Source organism: Lampris incognitus, chromosome 17, assembly GCF_029633865.1.
Source record: "Lampris incognitus isolate fLamInc1 chromosome 17, fLamInc1.hap2, whole genome shotgun sequence".
Taxonomy (NCBI): Eukaryota; Metazoa; Chordata; class Actinopteri; order Lampriformes; family Lampridae; genus Lampris; species Lampris incognitus.
The window spans coordinates 20,370,761-20,393,774 of NC_079227.1; the positions used below are offsets into that span (position 1 = coordinate 20,370,761).

Below are 23,014 nucleotides of genomic sequence, written 5' to 3' on the forward strand. Positions count from 1 at the left end.
TGCCACTCAAATCGCTTTACACTAAAACTGCAGATTAACAGCTGAATTACAAACACCATGGGCTTTTTGCACTTGATACTTTTGAGTTTTGTGTTCCATCAGTGTAAGAATAATTTTTGAACTAGTTTTACAGTTGGTAATTGTGTTGACTTTGGGATAAAGACATCTCACATGTCCTGTTCTTATGATCTTAAGCACACCAAGGCTAAGTATTTTTCATCAGTACATAAAATCTAGACTTATGCTTATGCTATTATGCTTCAAAGCTAAAAAATAAAATCAAAGCGCAGGCACACGAGGTAATTTAGTATTTAATTAGGACATACTTTCAGGATTTCACTTCGAAATACAGTTAAACAAACACCAGAAAGCTCCACAAGGACAATACTAATGAATGTCATCCCAAATGTAGTAAAAAATATATAAAAGATGCATTGTCTCAATTTTTATGGTCCTATGCAAATAAATTGCATAAAGGCCCATTATAAAGTATGTTATTAATAGGGTATGCCTGTTACCAGAGTTTAAAGTCAAAATAAATGGCCCCTTTTGTTTGCCTTGATCTCTTTACAAAAGTTTTATCTCAAATGGTTGTCTTAAAGGAATTATGTTGCATCTTTCATCCCTTGTTCAATTCTATGCCAATACATGTACAACGGGTTCTTTAAAAATAATAATAATAATAAAAAAATCTTGTACCTGCCTGAATGAAATGTATTTCATTGTAGACTACAAGGTTTGCCTTAGAATTGGCAATAGCTGTCAGTACTACATAATGTTAATTACCCAGTTCTACATTAACTTTTATACCTCTGTAGGCAACTGAGCAAAACTAAGACGTGTGAGGGAAAACTTCTCCAAGGTCAAGGACACAATTATATTTAAAACAATAAAATGGTAGGTGGAGACTGCGGGACAAATACAAAATGTACAATGTGTACAGTTTTTACTGCAGGAGCAAAGAAAGAGTTTAAGATTGTGATAGTACAGATTTCATCTTGAAAGGTCTGGTGTCACAGCTATACTGTCCATTGAGTATATTTCAAACAGTAACCAGTCAAGGGCTACACCCCTGCAGCCCTTGCCACCATCAAAGCATCCGTCTTTTGTACTTCCACATTTAAACTTTTAACGCCTTCTAAAGGCGCGGGAGATTCTCCATGCATTGGGCTCTTCATAGCGGTTATAGAGAGGCTCAAGGCGTTGTTGCTTCTTCTGCTTGCTGAGGCGTGTGGGGTCAGATACTTTGAAAAAGGCTGGTGCAAACTCCACCAGCCAGCGAGGGTCAATGGTGGTCACCTCACGCATATACTCTTTAGTGGTCAGCACCAACTCATGGTACACCACCCTGAAGAAAAGAAAGATGGAGAAAATTAGAGGGAGTCTTTAACATTATGCACAGTAGTTGGACTTGTTTGTTTCTTTCACTAGCATTACAACACACATTACATTTTTGTTTGTTTCCATATTTTCCTTTCTTCTTCTTTTGGCTTATTCCCTGTTTCTCAGGGGTGGTCACTGCAGCAGACTTCACAGTTTCCATCACAATGGCGGCCATTGTAAACCTTGGCCTTGACCGATCAATCCGGCATGGCGCTTCGATCGATCCAGTATGGTCTTCTCCATCCGCATACTGATTTGGCAAAATTTTACATTGGAGGCCCTTCCTGAAACAACCACTAACCCTATGGATGGAGGCATAGGTAAAGCACTGGATGCCATCCCAGTATTTATGGACTTGCGCCCATGCCTGTCACCATTTCCATATCCTTCCTCCTTGTAGTTAATCCAGGCAGTGCTCAGGTTAGTCTGTCTGGTCTTAAGAGTTTTGTGTCATTTATTTTAATTTGAAAGACAACATACAATTGTCACAGCCAAATTTAGTTTCTTTAAGACTATTATAGCCATTTACACACACACACACACACACACACACACACACACACACACACACACACACACACCTCTATATAAAACAAAGGAGTTCAATCTCTATGATTGAATACCCTCAACGTTCACTTTAATAAAACAAAAAATTCGGTTTGATATTTAGAACAGAAATGTTGCAGAGTTTGTATATTTGCATTTCTGTGTCAAAAATGTCTCATATTCTAAGGCTAAATATAGGCCTATTCATCAGTGACCAGCAATTGGTTGTCTAACAAGTTTTCCAATTTGTTTGGAGATGTGGGTGTCGGGGGGAAAACACAGGAGCAAAACATGAACATAAATGCTGTGCTACAATATCAGAGAACTGGGAACTAAAAAAAGACTTAATAATAAACCTCACTCCAAATATTATTTGGGGTTCTCCCTCTCTGGACGATCTGGCTCATTGTTGTTGCCCTCCACTTCACAAAACACTACAATTATGTTTCTAACTTGATTTCCACTTCTTGAATTGGTTTATTGATTTTTTGTAACTCTTGCCACACTTTCAGGATTCCCTGAATGTTAAAAGTGTGGCATGAAAAACTGAATTCCTTCGTTCATATTGGTACAGAAATTTAACTCTAATTTCAATATCTGAATTTAAGTTGACAGCCAAACCTCAGATACAACATAACCCCTATAGGAGTATCATAGGAACACTGTCATGATTTAATTGCCAATGAGATGCCAACATACCACTCAGGCTGGCGGTTGAACAGGGCACTGGAGGGGTGGATGTACACCACTTGCTGGTCAATAAGAGTCCGGTAGCCTTCTTGGGGGTCCTTTTTGGCAGCATTTCTGAAGAATCCACTGCATATGGCTTTCTGAACCCTCACTGTGGCTTTTCCACAAGATACCACATCCAGTTTATGTCTGAGGAGAAGACAGCACATTGGATGCATGTAGGAACCAACCACTTCCACATATAGTTACCCGCTTTCGATGCATTTCACCAAGCCTGCCCTGCCACCTTCAAATGTAAGAACTTCTTTATTCTGTCTATCTCTTTTGTGTTAGCCATAATGAATGGATTCACATTTAATTTACTTTTAAGTTGTGACAGGCCGCCCACTACGCCTTTCTTCGGCAGAAAGCCCGCATCCCTTCATCCAATGCCTTTCTTAAATGTAGATTAACATAACTGTAGTATTGTAACAAGTAGACTTACTACTTAATTACTACTTATTTCATTTGAACCCGAGTGGTAACTTGAGTAGAGGCAGGGAGAGTGAGGGAACAGCATCATGGATGAGACACCAGTAATATGCTGTCCCTGCATTATTGTGTTCTTTATTTAACTTTCTCTATTGCATTTTATTTGGCTTAATATGTCTGCTGGGTTTATCTTTTTATGGCTTTGCGGGAATATTGTTTTAAGGTTTTTGTATATGTGTTTTTTCCTTTTTCTCTGTTTCATTTCTTGAAAATTGGTAACACCTGTATCTATGTGCGTTTCTCTATGATCAAAGAAAAGTACTTCAATATGAAATCTTATTGTAGATGAGTTAGTGTTATTTTGAAAAGAGTTAAATCTAACCAAATGGTGCAAATAAATGACCAATGGAGTAACACAGCAAATACTGACAGTCCAAGGACAACACAATACAGAAGACTTCACACAGACTATGATTTTCTAGCTAACTTTGATGGCTGCTGTACCTGTCCATGATGCCCAACATCTGCTTGCGGATGTCCTGGGCTCTGCGCAAGGAGCGGGCCTGGATGAAGTTCTCATAGCACCAGGGGTTGGAGAACTTGTTGTTCTTCCAGGAGTTGTAGACAGCCAGCAAAGTCAGATGGTCTCCCTCAGGCTGGTGGAACTTTGCCTTCTTCTGGTCGGCCAAAGCCTGCTTGTCCTTTACCACAAAGAGTCATAAAAACATGTTTCTATTAAAATAAGAGGCTTTTAATGATCATCAGCACACAATTTAAACATTATTAAAAAAAAATCTGACTTAAGGACACTGAGGACATGAGCAAGGACTACATGAGAATAGGGGAAGCCACATTAATCTATTGAAATTCATATTAATATTCATACTTGGGTCAGTTGGCCATTGATTTAATCATAATTATTGATCAAGTAGATGAGAAAAAATGGTGTTGAAGATGAGGTTTGTGACAAAAAAACTGACCATTTAAAAGATTTTGAGATATTCTTTAAGAGGTTTTACAGTTTGAAAGAAGCAACGCCTAATTCCAAGAATAGCAGTTAAAATATATTCTCAGTCAAGAAAATGATATGGAGAAAGACTGGGTGATTAGGTCCTCTGGGTCTCAGAGATATGAAATAAGTTTCAAGTAACGAGTTTTTTCAAAGTGTCTTTAAAAGCATTTGGAGAGGAAACTCTATACACCAATCAGCAAAAACATTAAAACCACTGACAGGCAAGTGAATAACATTGATTATCTCATTACAATGGCACCTGTCAAGAGGTGGGATATAATAGGCAGCAAGTGAACAGTCTGTTCTTAAAGTTGATGTGTTGGATGCAGGAAAAAAGGGCAAGCACAAGGATCTGAGTGACTTTGACAAGGGCCAAATTGTGGTGGCTGGATGACTGGGTCAGAGCATCTCACTTGTCTCATATCTCATACCATATAGGCTGGCATACACACTTTATTTTATTTTTTATTTCATTTTTCATTTTTATTATGACTTATCATTTTATCTAAGTGCTTTGAGTGGCTGCTGTAGCTAGAAAAGCGCTATATAAATGCAATCCATCCATCCATCCATCTCCTAAATGGCAGGTCTTACGGGGTGTTTCCGGTATGCAATGGTCAGTATCTACCAAAAGTGGCCCAAGGAAGGACAACCGGTAAACCAGCAACAGGGTCAGGGGCAGCCAAGGCTCATTGATACATGTGGGGAGAGAAGGCTAGCCCGTCTAGTCTGATCCCACAGAAGAGCTACTGTAGCTCAAACGGCTGAAAAAGTTAATGATGGCTATGATACAAGTGTCAGAACAGACAGTGCATCGCAGCTTGTTGCATATGGGGTTGCACAGCCACAGACGGATCAGAGTGCCCATGATGACCCCTGTCCACCGTCGAAAGCGCCTACAATGTGTACGTGAGTGTCAGAACTGGACCATGGAGCAGTGGAAGAAGGTGGCCTGGTCTGTTGAATCACATTTTATTTTATATCATGTGGACAGCCGAGTGCATGTGCATCATTTTCCTGGATAAGAGATGGCACCAGGATGCACTATGGGAAGAAGTCAAGCCAGTGGAGGGAGCATGATGCTCTGGGCAATGTTCTGCTGGGAAACCCTGGGTCCTGACATTCATGTGTATGTTACTTTGACACGTACCACCTACTTAAACATCGTTGCAGACCAGGTAGACCCCTTCATGGCAACGGTATTCGCTGATGGCAGTGGCCTCTTTCAGCAGGATAATGTGCCCTGCCATACTGCAAAGAACTGTTCAGGAAAGGTTTGAGGAACATGACAAAGCGTTCAAGGAGTTGCCTTGGCCTCCAAATTCCCCAGATCTCAATCCAATTGAGCATCTGTGGGATGTGCTGGAAAAACAAGTCCAATCCACGGAGGCCCCACCTCGCAACTTACAGGACTTAAAGGATCTGCTGCTAACGTCTTGGTGCCAGATACCAGAGGACACCTTCAGAGGTCTTGTGGAGTCCATACCTCAACAGGTCAGAGCTGTTTTGGCAGCAAGAGGGGGACCTACACAATATTAGGCTGGTGGTTTTGGCTGATTGGTGTATATAACTCTAATAGTTCACTGAAGCTAAGAAGCAAAGACATGTACTCCTTAACTACCAACATAAATAAAAACTTCCAAGGCTCATAATTTTTCTTTGACAAAACTTGCAGAGTGAAAATGTCTTGAAATGCAGCTCACCAGGATCTTGGCAAATGCCTGCTTGAGAAAACACTGTGATAATAACATCACATAAACAGAACTCGATGGTAAGAATACCTTAGGTCTGTAAAAGACATTTTGCACAGACAGCATGGAGACAATGGTGAGCATCTCTTCACTGCAGCCCAAATGGACGGACATGATTAACATCTTGCACAGCATCGGCTCCAGAGGGAACTCAGCCATCTACCAGGTAGAGATGAGAAAGAGAAAGGAAAAGAAATGAGAAAAGCAGAAGTGATCAGACAGAAAAACACAGGGACACCAAGTGAAACATAACGTGGAGACGAAGACATAGCAAACAAAAATGTTGGTCATTCCTGACACAATAAATTAATTTTAAGATAAACTGACAAAATTGAGTATCCAGATGTATGAATTTTCCATGATTTCAGTTGTTCACACACATCCATCCCATTCAGCTCTTTTACTTTATGTAAAACTGCCCACTTTGTCTCTGTTCTACTCATATTCCTTGAGTATCCAAACCATCCTATTCTCTTCTGTTTTAATATCGGTATATATAGTTTTTTGTCAGCATAATTGACTAATGTGCATGTTTCTCAGTTCCTCACCCTTCTACCCAGCCGTGTTAGCAGGCCTTCATCATCCAGAGCTCCCAAAGTATAGAGCTGCTCCATGGCTGTGATCAGAGTTTCCATGGGGGGGGCATCCATAAAGTCAAATGAAAGCAGGTCATTGATGCCCATTGCCTGGGGAAAGAAACAAAATTTAAAGAATAGATTGTTAATTTGATCCAAAACTAAACTGTCCAAGCCTTCATTTTAGCTTCAGGTAACACATAAATGAACACCTAAGATTGCAAAGCTGAATATCAATTGAAAATCATTGCTCGTAATGATACTTCTGTGTAATTCAGCCAAACTGTCAAACTTCTGATGTTTTAGTGAGTTACATTCATCCATTCATTTATTCATTTACAAACCCCAATTCCAATGAAGTTGAGACGTTGTGTAAAACGTAAATAAAAACAGAATACAATGATTTGCAAATTGCAAATTGCAGGCATCAAATTCAAAATGAGTGAATATTTGCAAAACAACAATAAAGTTTATCAGTTTGAACATTAAATATCTTGTCTTTGTAGTGTAATCAATTGAATATAGGTGGAAAAGGATTTGCAAACCATTGTATTCTGTTTTTATTCACGTTTTACACAACGTCCCAACTTCATTGGAATTGGGGTTTGTATGTTTGTGTTATCAATAACAAAATTACAAGTTTTGAATTCATTTTCTGGATGGCTGTCCAATTTGACCTTATCCTGGTTGATTCAAGAGATGTTAAGGTAAGATATCACTGAGATGTGGAATAGGTATAAGCCCATGTGTGGGTGCAACACCAGAGTTATTCAGGTTTTGCACGCATTTAAGCAATGTTGAGCTGGGACAGAGGAATGGGGTTCTCAGCGGTTAAATGCCCCTGTTGAACCTCCTGGAAGAGCAGTTCGACAATACCTCTGTCATGTGCCCACTTGATTAACTTGACTCACCTATTCTTACCCACCCTCCTTTAAGCCACAATCTAAGCTTGGTTTCAGAGTAGGTACTCATAATAGCATAAGTGGTGATCATTGGAATCAACTCTGTGTATAGATAAAAGCATAGATAATATCAACAGTGAGCCAAACAAATTGAGTGACTGTTTACCTTAAGAGACAACACAGTGCTGGCCAGATTAGTTCTCTGGATTTCAGGTACATTGGTCGTCAGCATTTCGTCTCTGTAGGCTCTCTCAGTGTAGAGCCTGTAACACTTCCCTGGGCCTGTTCTGCCAGCTCTGCCCGCCCTCTGCTTTGCTTGAGCCTGAGAAAGAGAAACACAAAATGTGCAAGAATTTCAAATTATCCAATCAATTTAATCTTGGGTACAAGCAAGAATATTTTATCTTTGTTCCCACAGATCAATAAGCTTCATGTTAAGTTTGGTAGCTTCAAGTTTAGAAACTTCTTATGTGCTACAGAAGGATATTGGCAAAAAAACATCTAATTCAAGCCTTTGAGTAAAAGATTCTGTTAAAAGACGGCACATAAAAGAGACAAACCTGTGAGATAGGAGTCACTACGAGCTGATCAATGCCAGTTTTGGAGTTGTAAACTTTCTGCTTCACAAAGCCAGGGTCCACCACATAGTAGATTCCATCAATTGTAAGAGAGGTTTCTGCAATGTTGGTGGCAATAACCACCTAATGAAAAAATGCCAATCAATGTTGGTTTTTTTACACATGAAAATTCTGCTGAAAGAGTCATTGATTTAACAGCACAAAATAACCATTAAAAGATGAATAAATACACTAGTTGATCTACGCTTCATACAAAGCAAAAATCCCCTGTATTTATGAGACAGTCGAGCCTAGGCAAACTTGGAAGAGCTTCTTGGGGAAGCCAAAAATGCATAAAGCAGATGTGTTATAGTCAGTCACCTTTCTGCTGCCTGGGGGTGCAGGGTCAAAGATCCTGGTTTGCATCTCGCTGGGCAGTGCAGAGTAGACGGGCAGAATGATCAGCTCAGGAACATCAGGTCCCAAAGACTTCATCCGTTCATACAGGATCTCACAGGCTGTGTCAATCTCCTCCTGACCAGTTAGAAACACAAGGATATCACCTGGACAAAGGGCGAGATGACATACAATCAGGATACTACTTTACAAAATTGCAGACTTTAGTTTAATCATGAGGCAGGATTAAAATGGTTTAAAAAAAGTGTGAAACTGGAAAGACCCCACAAATGTCTCCGGAGATACTTTTTATATATATATATATATATGTATATTTCTTTTTTTCTTTTTTTTTTATAAAAGAATATTGGTTTGCCTCCCTTATCTGGGATTTGAAACATACCTGGAGGCTCCGTCAGGTGGATCTGCATGACTGTGATAAGACTAGCATCAAGGTAATCTGTCTCAGGTTCTTTGGTGTACAGGACCTCAACTGGGTATGTTCTTCCTGGGATGGTGAAGATGGGGGCTTCGTAGAAGTACTGAGAGAACTTAACAGCATCCAGTGTGGCTGAGGTTACAATCAGCTTCATGTCTGTTCGTTTTTGTACCGTCTGTGAAAAAGAGCCAGTGGTTGTTTGGGGACCCATTTGAAATAATACAGTTTACAGTCGTTAAACAGTATATGAGGTAATTTCTCAAAAAAATTTTGTCTCTCATTGTGAAGTGCACTTTCTGAAATTGCACTGCTTTAATCCACCAACTTTGATATAAGGGATTTGCATTCCACAACTTACCTTCTTGAGCAGGCCAAAGAGAACATCTGTGTGGATTGTCCTCTCGTGGGCTTCGTCAAGCATGATAATGGCATACTGGCCGAGTTCAGAGTCAATCAGACACTCTCTCAGCAGCATACCATCTGTCATGTACTTGATCACGGTTTCAGGGCTTGTACAGTCCTCAAAACGAATGGTGTAGCCCACCTGGAAAAGAAATACAAAGACACAAATCAATCTTCTGAGGAGGACAGAAGACAGAAGATAGTTGGCTGTTTCGAAAAGGAGTCACCGGGTACACAGAGAAAGAGGCAGAATAAAGAAGGAAAATGGAATCTCACTTCAGTAATAATGTGAAAAACATACAGTTGTGGTGTACAGTAATGTGAACTGTCATCATCCACATGTAGAGCAGAATGATCACAAATTCAATACAAACAATGGAAATTCAAAAAACAATCTGAATTCCAATACTCAGTGATAATCTGTTTATGAGGAACTGCCTTTTACCCTGACCTTTGTTTATATATTCCCTTACTCTATAAAATGTAGCTTCCTTCACATTCCTTCTCAGCAATCTCAGCATCATCTAATTTTCTTGATCCCTTACCTATGGGTAATATACCGATGACATGATGATGAGAAATGCAAACAATAATCTCAACATTTTAAGTGCAAATTGCTCAATGAGAGCGAGAACCTCAATTCCACTTATACAGTAATATAATTACAAAATATAACGATTATTATCAGAGGAGTTCACTCACCTCCTGACCCAGACAGCAACCATATTCTTCAGAGACTCTCTTAGCCACAGACATGGCGGCCACACGACGAGGCTGAGTGCAGCCTATCTTCCCACGGGTGGTGTAGCCTGCTTCTGCCAGGTACTGAGTGATCTGGGTGGTCTTTCCAGAACCAGTCTCTCCAATTACAATCAGGATCTGGTTGTCATGAACTGCCTGTGCCAAAAGAACAAGAATGCAATTGTGAAAAACCCTGACACTGTGTGACCAGGAGAACAGTCCATCTATACCTCTAATGCCTTTTGTCTTTGCTTGAGAGAGAGAAAAGCAGAATCACAAACACACTACAATCAAAGAACAAACGCCAAAGATGGTGGAACAGCAAGGAATACCACCACAGGTAACAGCATTGCTTAGTTTGTGAGCAACTTGATGGACAGTGTGGGGATATGCATTTGTGAAATAACACTTCTCATTTTAGTTCCATCTTTTATATAAATAACACTACATCAAAGGATATTGCTGAAAGTATGATGATATTTCCAAACCTTTGAGCTCAACTAGATGCAAGCTGTCAACTAAAACACCCAATGAAAACTCATCAATATGAAAGTACCTCATCACGCTGTTTTCTGGGCTGACTTACTGACCTGAATGAGCTGCTCCTTGAGCTTGTAAATAGGCAAGCTTTCTCTCTGCTCTAGGATAGAGAGCTGAGTCTTCTTTCCGTAGGAAGCCTTGTTGCCCCCAAAGGCATGCTTCTTCCACTCTGGGATGTCGTTGGGCATCATGCCAATGCCTCTCATGTTGGCTGCTATCTGCCTTCCTTCAGCTATAAAGACAGAATGAAAATTAGATAAAGGCAGAAACTGTTTTTTGTTTTTTTTTTCCTTTTCAACAACCCTTCACTCTACTCCACCCCAGCCCAAATTCCTCATCCGATCCAGGTATGACACAAAGCCAATTCCGTTAGGTTTCCAGCAGAATAGCATAACGGCATTCTTCCCTACAAACTGCCCAGACCACCCCAGGCCAAGGACAGGATTGAGGCATACAGTGTGAAGGGCAGACCACTCTATCTGGCCTGCAAGGGAACTGCAGGAAACCAGATAACCATCTCCAGCACTGGCAACCCTTAGGGCCGCTGCCTGCCACTATGGAGGAAGTCTGACTCAGACTGGGCTGTGATCTGGAAAAGACAGAACTAAGGCAAAGATTGGGGTCCAAAATGTCTATAAAACTCAAAACTAATTAACAGCAGAAACAAAACCAGAAAAGACAGACATAATTTGAACAGAGACATAAATCACCCACAATCTTGGGTAGTACTTTCCAGCTGGCACATGTTTTCATGGCCGCACATCAATTACAGTAATTGTACTTCAGGATCAACAGCTGTTGCTCATATGATAAAAGTACACATCTATTGTCCCATTGTATTTTTCGGAAGGCCTTACCGTCTGGCAGTGGATCGACCCAGTGCTTGTTGAGCCCCATGGGGATGGAGTCCATCTCTGCCTCACGCGCAGCCTGCTTAAGCTCTCGCCTCTCCTTAGCCAAAGCACTCTGCATCATGGCTGCCTGGGACAACGAGCCATCTGGGTTCTAATGAATATAGGAGGGAAGAGACAACATGCTGTATTAGGGTTTCCAATTTGGCACGTTTACTTTTATTAGCTTCAGCCGACCTATAGGCTGTGTATAATAAAATATACACTCAGTGGCCACTTTATTACATAGACCTGTCCATTAATGCAAATAGCCTGCTCCTTTGGACAGCAAATCATAAGGCTGCGATTCAACATTTAAAACATGCAATAAGGGTGTCCAATTTGAAGCACCCACTTTTATTAGACAGGGTCGAGATGTTCAGTTGGTTTGACTAAATATTACAATCGGAAAGACGTGATTTAAGCAACTTAGAATGGGTATAACTGATGGTGCCAGACGTGATGGTTCCAGTGTCTCAAAACAGCTGCCTAAGTGTTATTTTCCTGCACTATATTGTCTAGTTTACCAAGAATGGTATGATAAACAGAAATATGTAGTGAGTGAAAATGGCTTTTTAATGAGAGGTTAGACAAGAATGCAAGACTTGTTTAAGCTAAAAGGAAAGCCACAACTACAGCAACAACAGCTTAGTACAACAGTGATGTGTAGTAGAGCATCTCTGAATACAACTCATTGAACCTTGAAACAGATGGGCTACAGATGCAGAAGACCATTCCAGGTTCCACTCCCTGTCAGCTAAGAATAAGAAATCATGGCTACAGTTGGTAAATGATCATCAAAACCAACAATGGTGAGTGGAAAAACACTGCCTAATCTCTTTCTGTTGTGACAAACTGATGTCAGGGTCAGAATTTGGCGCAAACAACATGGATCTGTGGATCCATCATACCTGGTGTCAAAAGTACATGTTCGAAGAGTGTTTTCTTGACACACAATAGAAACCAACACCTTATTAACAGTTCAGCATAATCTAATTGCCGCAATATCTAAGCTTTCTTGCTGACCAGGTGCACCCCTTCATGGCCACAGTGAGGCCTTTTTCAAACGGATATTTCCAGCTGGATATTTCGCCATGTCACAAAGTTTACACTATCTCATTATGATTCTAGGACCATGACAGTGACTTAGGGTTACACCTATGGGGCGTCCAGGTAGCGTGGCAGTCTATTCTGTTGCCCACCAACACGGGGATCACTGGTTCGAATCCCCGTGTTACCTCTGGCTTGGTCGGGCGTCCCTACAGACACAATTGGCCGTGTCTGCGGGTGGGAAGCCGGATGTGGGTATGTGTCCTGGTTGCTGCACTAGCGCCTCCTCTGGTCGGTCGGGGCTCCTGTTCAGGGGGAGGGGGAACTGGGGGGAATAGCGTGATCCTCCCACGCACTACAGCCCCCTGGTGAAACTCCTCACTGTCAGGTGAAAAGAAGCGGCTGGTGACTCCAAATGTATCGGAGGAGGCATGTGGTAGTCTGCAGCCCTCTTCCGCTCAGCAGAAGGTGTGGAGCAGCGACCAGGATGGCTCGGAAGAGTGGAGTAATTGGCCATTGAGTGTATGTGGATAACAAGTAAAGGTTTAGGGTCAACTAAATGAAGAAAAAAAAAATCTGTAGTTCATGCTCGTAAGGATAATTCTCTTCCAATATTGAGTCTACTCTAATTCTCCAAACACCATTTTTTTCCAAAATTCTAAACGACATATTGAATAATTCAAATTGACTCCCCCCCTACAAAATGAGGTCTTCGTTAGAAACACCTTTCTTCTCCCATGCTTTTAGACCATTGCAATATGTATTACTTGTTGTGCACCCCCCCTAACACACACACACAAATTTCCATACAAAGTAGTTAAGACATATTGTACCTTAACAATCTTGACAGGGCTCATGTCCATGCTTTGTTTTGTATGTCCTCTCAAGAATGGGGGTTCCTCTTCTACCAGCTCAATCTCCAAGTCCTCATCTAAACAGCGAAAAGGAGACCAGCGAGCAACCATTTAAATTTACTTTTCATTTTGATATACAACACCATTATTTTGTTTTCCGTATTCAAAATTAACACTCTTTTTCTTTGTCTTTTGAAAAAGGTTTGAGCTTTGAGTTTGTCCTAGTGGTGTTGGTATCCATACTGAGAAGGAAGACAACTCCTGACCAGTATATCCTATGGGGGGGGAAATGCTGAAAGCAAATTGGGTGTTTAATGAAGTGAGCATATTAAATAGTGCAAGCTCACCCTCTTCATCATCAACCTTTGGAAGGATTCCTGTCTCATCATCAAAATCAGGGAACTCCTCTTTAGACAGGACATTAGCAGCAATCATCTGAGAGTAGATAAAAGACAAAAATCACTCTGGTGATCCTCAAAGGGAATTCTTCTCCCATTTAAATCCTGTAAATCAGTTAGAAAAAAAAGATACAGCCTACCTGTTTAATCTCCCACTTTTCTGGGTCCGATATCTTGGTGAGCCTCTTGCGCTCCAGGGTGTCGTCCTGCTCCAGCTCAGGGGCATGGCCCAAGTTTAGGTTGGTGGGACGGTCAGGGTTTCTCATGGAGGTCTCCTCCCCCCCATCCGGGCCAGCGTTCCGCCTACGGTTGGGGTTCAGGTCCTCTCCTGTCTCCTGGTCCACGTCCTGAGACAGGGGAAAAAAGGAAAGTAAATTAGGCCAGGATATTTTCTGAGATTGGACAATATCAGTCTACTCTTAAAGGAAGTTCTACGATAGGTCACTGAGCATTACCTCCGAATCCCACAAGTGGCTGACATGCCGAGTAAAGAGGCTTAATTACTTGCTAATGTCTAACTAATTGTTAGCCACAGTTACAATGGAAATATCAGCTTTAAAGCACGTGCGCATGCGCGCGCGCGCACACACACACACACACACACAAAGATTACTTGAATCCGGGGAGCACTAATCTTTTGACACTAGATAAATCTGCTCATTTAGATTTTAAAGTTAGACATTCAGCTGACACTCTTCTTCAAATGACCTTAGTTGGAGCTAAACTTGGTTGAAAAAAATCAGTCTTGGACCCCCAATTCTGAAGATATCTGTTGTCTCACCTTCATGCTGAGGCTGGTTTTTGAGCCAGTAAATGACAAGACCTTGATCTTCACTCTTTGGCCCTTGCTGACCACATCAGCCACATTGGCCACACGACCTTCTCTACGCAGCTCTGAGATGTGGACCAGACCCTCCCATCGTTTCCTTTGAAAACAGAGAAAAATTTGCTTGAGTTTCCTGGTAGATGAGTACCAAGGACGATGGGTATACAAGACTGGGTTAATGGAAGTCACACTCAACTTTGAAAAACGGACGCTTCTGACTGGAAACTTCCCACTGCTATTTCTGCCTTTATTCCAAAATGATAAAGGGATTTGTTTTCTATTCTCAAGATTTAACATTGTTTGGACACACAATGTTGGCTCAGTTTTGATAGATAATAGCTGTCCTGCCTTTTCCTGCTTTCTGTGCTCATCATCATTCCCCTCAAAATGCAAGGCGGGTTAAAACTGTAAAGGTGGTCAGGATTAGCAATCTGACACAGGACACAGATTGATTAACATGTTTAAATAAACTCTAAAGAATAAAAATATACACAAAAATTTCAAGTAACCACATTACACACAAATATACAGCTGATCATATATAGGTAAAATATAAAACTTATATGCAAATACACACCTAGGTTGCAAACCTGTCTTAAACTATAGTTAAGATGCATTTATAGTAGGGATGGAACGGCTCAAGTAAAAAATCCGAAACGTTCGGTTTGCTAGTCAGTTTGGGGCATGTAAGTACTGTTTGGTTCATCTGAAATAGGCTATGAAGCCTACTGTGTGCTTTTTTATATAGAGTTAGGCTACCATTTCTACCGGGATTTATTGTCACACCAGAAATGGGGAACAGCTTCACAGATTTCAATCAAAAAGGCACATGCAAAAAAAACTTCAAACAATGTTACTGGGGGGGAAAAAAGCCTTGTGCCAATAACACGGTTTAAACGTCTCAGTTGGCATGGATGAAGTGCTGAGCGCTGCGGTCAGTCACTCTTGCAAATGGCAAGTGGACAAGACAAAGTACAATTAGAGGATACGCCAGCATTGTTTCAGTGTGCTGGATGGGAACATTACAGATTTAGTGTTACTTATAACAATGATGGAAAAAAAAAAGGTGAATAAAGCGGTGACTATGTGCAAGCACTGTGCAACACATGTGGCTTATGCTAGCGCCAATACTTCCAATGTGATGAACCACTTATGAAGCCATCACCCCAGTGTGTCCGTTGACAGCGCAAGCAGGAGAGAGTCGGGTAGGAAAGAGCAACTACTTCGCCCCGCAGCATTTAAACAGCCTCTCCCTGCAGATTCAGACAGTGCAAAATCCACAACTAAAGCAATAGCAAAAGATATGCAGCCCTATGCAGTCATGGAGGATGCGCGACTTCAGCATATGATTAAAGTACTTGAGCCACGCTACAATATCCCCTCACGCTGACACTTAAGCAACACAGTAATTCCCAAACTTTATGAACAGACACGATGAGGAATTGTCAAAGAGTTGTCCAACAAAGCCTATGTAGCTCTATGCTGCACTTAACATTAACGACCTTAGTCTATAATGTGGCAATTTTTATATAAAAATAACAAAGTTAAATTTTTTGTTTGCATCAATTAGAAAACCTTTTTCTTTTAATTAAGATTTGACAATGAAGAAGTGTTTATGTTCCTTATGTTCTTAGCCAGAATTTTGTTAAGGCAAACAGTTGTTAAGTTTTTTTTACCAAATAAATGAAAAGCATGCTGAAATTGGCAATGCCCACCCCCCCACTGCACCAAAAATGTACCGAACCGAAAAACGTGACCCCAAAACTGATATGAACCAAAGTGTGAATTTTGTGAACCGTTCGACCCCTAATTTATAGCATGACTGTTGTTCACTACTGACCTCAGTCCCTCCAGCTGTACAAAGCAACCAAACTGCATGATGCTGGTTACTTTGCCATTGTAGATATCTCCCACAGATGGCTCCTCTGGTGGAGGCCGGTCCACATGTTTGTCTTTCCAGCGATCAGAGTCTCTGTCAAGGTCTTTATCTTTTTCTCTGCGGGGACTAGGTGAGCGCTCAGTCCAGCGGGATGACCTGTCTCTTCTTTTGGCACGATCACGATCACGATCTCGGTCACGGTCTCTATCTCTGTCTCTGTCTCTGTGACGGTCGCGGTCCCTGGAACGAGACCTGGATCTGGAACGGGATCGAGAACGGTACCGTCTCCTCCTGTCCCTGTCCCTGTCCCTGTCACGGTCCCGATCTTTGTCGCGGTCTCTGCTTCTGCTACGACTTCTGCTGTGTCGCCTTTTTCTGTCTGATCTGGGACATAAACCAAACAATGTATTAAATGACACGAAACCTTTCACCACAAGGCATATTGCAACAAACATCAAGTCTGGATTACACATCACTGTCATAATTCCTTGAAATCTGCACTGCATCATAGTTCATTCAACATAGATTGAGAGATGAACATAAGGATATGATAAACTACAAGTATGCTGGTAGTTACTCACATAAAAAAAATGCTGCACTGTTGCCCACTACTCCAGCATCACAAGCCTCATGTTACGATACTAAACTGAAAATGTACAATCTTGTTTAGAAAAGCAAATGACACATGGGCGCATAGCAAACCTCTGACATATTTGTAGCATTTTGAATTATTTTATCCACTAGAAATACGACAACAATGTGGTAATTCTGTTGGACAATCACTCAATATTACAGTCGAACACTGTTCCAACACATAGTTGGATGTAGGAGCTAGAGAGAAATAGACCTGTTGGACTACAAAACAAGATGTAGCAGTCGTTGTGGCTCGTGTACTGCGTACCACCAGCTCACCAATAAATAGTCAGCACCCTTGTAAAAATGCGATCCTCAGACCAAAGTTAACGCAGGCAGTCTAAACTTCATCAAACTACATCGTCAAATTGTTCTACAGTTATATAAATTGTCTGTCTGCCAAACGCATTACCACATCAGCATCACATTTCAATCATTTTTCCTGCTGGAGAGGTTTCCAACATGTATGTGTTTGCCGCTGCCCCAATGTTTGTCCTACTCAGTTGAAAAGTTTCAACAGTAGTATACGGAGACTGGAGACTAGAGATGCACCGATCCACTTTTTTTTTAGTTCCGATTCAATTCCGATACCTGAATTTGGATATCTGCCCATAGCGATACCAGAGCTCTTTATCACTATTATTGTTGTTGATATTGTTGTTGATATTATGTGTAAGGTTACATGAGGCTGTAGTAAACCCCACTGCACTTCTTATTAAAAGAGCAAAAAATATATAAAAATGCATTAAATTTGAATTTATTCCAAAGCAATTTATTTGAACTGTTGTTTATGTAGTGTGACAACCCCGGGGTCAGCCCGGCTTCAGCTCCATGGCCAGCGACCCAGCACAGCCCAGAAACGCACCTGGCCTCAATGAGAGGGCGACTGAGCGACACACCTGGCCCCAATCGGAGGCTGATGAGGAGCCCCAGGATAAAAGGGAGCCAGAGATAGCGTAGGAGCCAACGAAGACGGGAGTCAGCCGGCTCAGACGAGGAGCAGTACTCTTGTTGAACGTTTCTCTCGTGTGTTTTGTGAATAAATACCCACAGCGGGCTCAACCTGCCGACGGTCTCTGTTTCGTTGCTGGGTCGGGTGCTAAGTTCCCCCGTGGTTGTCACAGTAGGCTTCACATACAAACAGGTGTAGGAGTGCAAATCGCTATGGCAACTCCTTTAATGTGTTAATTGACTTAAAAAGTCAAACTAATTTTTTTTCCTCTTCAAATTACCCAAAATAATATTTTACTTTTTTTTTCCACAAAAAAAGATCTATCCTGTTTCATGTTAAAATGCCAGAGATTTTTATTTTTTGTTGGTGAAAGACATAAAACATGGACTAAGTGGTGATCTGTAAAACCAACTAGAAATATGTTGTTCCTGACTAACCTGGTGTTAAGGTGTCTGGTGATATACACCGTCTAGCCTGGCAGCACTGACCCTGTTCCCTGAAACTTTACCCATGTGTACTACTATCTGGTGTTTGATTTTTTTTTTCCAAGCATCAATTAAATCAAATTGTGACAATAACCTGGATAAAGTGAGAGAAGATTATAAATGTGGTTTTTCACTTGTTCTGTCCAGTGTGAAATCTGTAGTGCAGTTCCAATCCCCACCCGTGTCTATGTGTTTCCTGAAGCCAAATTATATCTGCTTCTGAGTACCGCTCTCATATTTCCCTACATTAATGTTTAAAGACCCAAAACTTAAAGTCTGCATAGGGACAAGAAAGATGAAAATCAGAAAAAGAAACAAATGGGACAGATAGAGAGAAAATAACACCCTGTGATTCATTACAATTATTTGTAAGGTTTTTTTTTGTTGTCTTTTAGCGTCCTTCCCTTTCTTGTTAACAGGTGCTTTTTTTAAGGCTTTCATAAATAACACTTTTTTATCTAATAAATCAAACTCTGCAAGTTTTTGCAGTGCTGTGACAGTTTTGAGAAATTTAGGTGTGTCCGGAAAATAATCAATTTCTTTGAAAGACTTGCCAAAATTTTCATCTAATTTCCTCTAAAGTGTACAGTTCACTCATTGGTCACTGGGAATCTGTTACCGTGCCATCTGAGTCAGAATTGTACTCTATTTCATCGTCAGCCTCCTTTTCTGGGCTCTCAGTAACAGGCGGGTCTGCCGCTGCCTCCTGCCCGGGCTCGGCTGCAGCAGCTGTCGGGGTGGTTACGCACACAGCAGCGCCACTAACTCCAAGCACACTAAGTCCCCCTGATACAGTTACTACATCATCTACGGCCATTTTATCTTTCTCTGAATTACTATGGAGTTTAGGAGACTACAGGTTTACAGTTTGTGAGGTTTCACTTGGTTCCCTGCGGCCATCAACCTCATTACCCCCCCCTCCTCACTACACCCCCCACTTCAGGTGTCTGGTCGGCGGCTTCTGCATCCTCTGCTTCCTGCTCTCTATGCAGGCAAGTGAAGAGCTTGTGTCCCACGTCCTCACACTCCAAACACTTCATATTACCTGAACTTACACATACCATTTTGGCTATTGGTTTAACATTGCATTATTAGTTACATATTTATAATTCATAAAAACATCAGACTATGGAATCTGGATCGGCCATGATCAGTAACGTCAATCCGATATTCAATGAGTGAATTACATCAGTAGCGGCACCCGATACTGATATTGGACCAGATAGGTCCCAACTCTACTGGAGACCGTGTCCAACCACGGTCAAGATGACTTTTAGTATTATGCAACCTGACTCCTTGGTCCAGACTCCAGATGGATAAAATAGCAATTTAACAGTAGAGAAATGTTATAGACTGCAGCTTTGATATACCCGAGGAAGATTTAACAAGTTTGATTTTAATTTAACATCCTTACTCAATTTCCCTCGGGGATGAAAAAAGTATTCTGATTATGATTTATTAATCTCCTGGGGAGGAAACTGACTTTACAGCTACTGACTGGGGTACAGGTTAAGCCAGCTAGTACAGTGTCCCTAGAGGAGGTAGGGGTCAAATGTCAAGTATCCTGCTAAAGCACATTCTGACTGTTATGGCAGCACAGAGAATTGAACCCATCAGCGACCAGCTCATTTTGCCTGTGCCATTACTGTAGGCACTGATTTGACATACATTAGAGTCCTCTGGGAAAGAAAAAAAAACATCTTGAATTTCAAGTCATCGTACCTGGTCTTGCTGCTTTTTGTGTCCACTCTACTGACGCTGGGCATAAACATTTCCAATTCCTTCATGGCATCTGCTGCTACTTTCACATCATCCTCATCAAGCATCTTCTGGGGTAAAGCACAATATTGTATGTGCTCTTGTTAGTTTACATTTTTACTTAGTGATACATTATTATCATTAAATTACATAATATACTTCATAAAGTTTGACATAGTAACTATAGGTTTGTTGCAACAGCTATAAGCATATTTCATTAATCTGGCTGTTTTAATGAGAAGCACACAGCAACGGGGCTCCAAGCAGTGGTATTTGAACAACATTTGGTTCCATTAGAATAGAAATTGGAGTCATCTACCTTTGGGACTGGATCGTTTGGTCTACATAGTGCAGGGAACATCTCCTTCAATTTCTCCTTTTCCGTCTTTTGCTTAACCAAGGGCTCAGAGTCTGTTGAGATGACATGATTAATTGTGTATAATAGATACATATAAGAGACAAGTGTGTGTAAGAAACACGCACGGAACAGGAGTTCCAATAATGCTGTATAAGGGATGTGATCACTGATCACCTATTACTGTAATGTTATGTCGCCACTTTTTTTTTGGGTGGGGGTGCTCTTGACCCCAAACAAGCGTTTTTCCTATAGCCCTCGATCTTACCATTTACATTATAAGAGAAGGCTGAAAAGTGAGAATGCAACGAGACAAAACATAATATTGTAAACTAACCTTTGCTTGAAGATGCTTTGGATGGGGGTCGCATGGTTTGGATAAGCCTGAGCAAATTGCTGACAAGAGAATCCTGCAACGTAGTACAACAGAATACTAAAAACGATTCTTTGCTAGCTTAACATCCATCAACCTTTGTCAATTGGCCAGCAAATGAGACACGTGTATGCCCAAACACGTTAACGTGTAACTTACTGAGAACTCCGCTCCATTTTTGAGCAGAAGTGACTTGAAACCATCAAAGGTTGGCTGTTTTTCAGCAAGGCTGATGACAAATTCGGCTGTAAGGTTAAATTACGAGAAAGTGAGATAAACAGACATAGCGTTACAAAACAACAAAAACTAATACCCATCACCTACGTTACATAAAACGGAGGCACTTTAACATCTCCATTGCCTTGAATAAAGATTTTATCTATGAATAATACGAGGCGCGTCAAAGGACATTTACATTTTAGGCTGTACACACCAGAAGTTAAATGACCCGCTGAAACTTGCCACTCGGTAACAACGGCTAACGTTAGCTAGCTTAGCTGGGCGCTGTGTGCTACAACATCACAACTCTAACGAATGTCACCGGCAACATACCCAGATCCTTGTCACTTATTCCCAAATGGTTGTCGAGTTCAGTGCAGACCTTGGACACCAACGACAGGTATTCAAGCTGTTTAAGCTCGTCGACTCCACCGTCTGCCATTCTCTACAATTGTTTTCGTTCAGCAAGGGTAGGCGGCAGACATGTTGGATAGAAACAACTTCCGCTTTCGCGTTTTGATGTACGCGCTCGAGAGTTGTCGGCCCCGCCACGTGATGTCGCTAAACTCTTCGGCGACATCAGGTTAGAAAATGTTCATCACGGTTTTAATTGAGCGTGCACAAAGACACGTCCATCACGATTGTTTTTGGAAATTCGGTCACGCGGTTACATACTCCAAAGGTGTCCATATTGTAGCACGTTACAATATGTTATTTCATTTTCAAACGCCTAACCTAAAAAAAGCTTTTCTAAAACGTGAGACCAAATAAAGATTAACGTGACAAAATAAACGATCAAATAAACAGAAATGATGGAATGAAGAATTTATCGTAACTTGTGGTGTTTCATTACATTACATTACGTTACAGTCATTTAGCCGACGCTTTTATTCAAAGCGACTTACAATAAGTGCATCATTTAACTTAGGAAATCAGGAGAACTACTAGTCATCAGAGGTTATAAGTGCATCTAAACAAGCATCTAAGAGCAAAAACCAGTGCTAAAGTAAAAGTGCAAGAATGCGATTTTCTTTAAAGAGTGAATACAATAAGTGCTAAGAACAAGTAACAGGGTAGTAGTTCTTGAAGCGGTGAGTTTTCAACCTGCGCTGAAAGATGGGCAGCGACTCCGATGTCCTGACATCAGTGGGGAGTTGATTCCACCACTGCGGGGCCAGGACAGGACAGAGCCGTGCCCGGGTCGATCGGCAGCAGGGGCCTCTGAGCCACGGGGCAACCAGGCGTCCTGAGGCAGCAGAGCGGGCGGGGGGTGTAGGGCTTGACCATGGCCTGGCCTGTTTCAGATGTGAAATTTGATGTAAGCTTGTTCTGAAACTGTTGAGTGTTTCATTTACTCCGTTTTGTTCCAATGTAAGCTCAATGGACTATATCAAATAGCTGCTATGAGTACTGAGAGCCCTACTCGATCTGTTGACCAACAACTAGATTACAGCTTCAGATGTGTGCAGGTCACTCACAGTGTCTCCTTATATGACTTTAGACTCTTTATATAAGTGTACTAATGCCTTAATGAATCCCTACATGCATTCCTAAGCGCTTGGCTTAGGCGGACACTATGGTGTAGGCCCTTGTCTTATCTTGCCAAATACACAAGGTGTCACAACATGCAACGTTGATTCATGGCCCTCTACTCTCACTAATGCACTTCTGACACACAAATCATTGAGAGTTAAGTGTATTTGTGAGGAATTAGTGTTGACCTATGAATCAATGACTGAACTGACAGCTTGTATATAATATCAACGTGGTATATACGTAGTGTATAATATACAATGCCTAGGGCTAAATGTGGAAATTATGTAACAAGCCACACAGAGGGGACATCCTTCTTCCATGAGCCTGGGGTAACCCTTCGACGCTGGTCCCGGCACATGGTCACTCACTTGGCAACCATGGCAATACACACACACACACAC

The 23,014-nt window shown here is 41.4% G+C and overlaps 1 protein-coding gene across 2 annotated transcripts; it reads right to left on the minus strand.

Moving 5' to 3' along the window:
* Positions 1–298: 298 nt before the first annotated feature.
* On the minus strand, positions 299–21,542 carry LOC130127008 (ATP-dependent RNA helicase DHX8). Of its 2 annotated transcripts, none has more exons than XM_056296553.1 (23): positions 21,411–21,542; positions 21,018–21,103; positions 20,823–20,895; positions 20,450–20,541; positions 20,095–20,198; positions 16,264–16,686; positions 14,379–14,523; positions 13,738–13,944; positions 13,547–13,634; positions 13,179–13,276; positions 11,263–11,410; positions 10,456–10,637; positions 9,827–10,021; positions 9,081–9,266; positions 8,687–8,897; positions 8,269–8,450; positions 7,891–8,031; positions 7,497–7,652; positions 6,402–6,539; positions 5,884–6,012; positions 3,595–3,791; positions 2,629–2,808; positions 299–1,348 (listed from the first exon to the last, which is right to left on the minus strand). In XM_056296553.1, the coding sequence occupies exons 1-23, from the start codon at positions 21,517–21,519 to the stop codon at positions 1,129–1,131; spliced, it is 3,690 nt and encodes a 1,229-aa protein (XP_056152528.1). In that variant the 5' UTR covers positions 21,520–21,542; the 3' UTR covers positions 299–1,128. The 2 variants fall into 2 exon arrangements, with proteins under 2 accessions (XP_056152528.1, XP_056152527.1); XM_056296552.1 differs by having other exon boundaries at positions 20,095–20,201.
* Between the last annotated feature and the right edge of the window lie 1,472 nt (positions 21,543–23,014).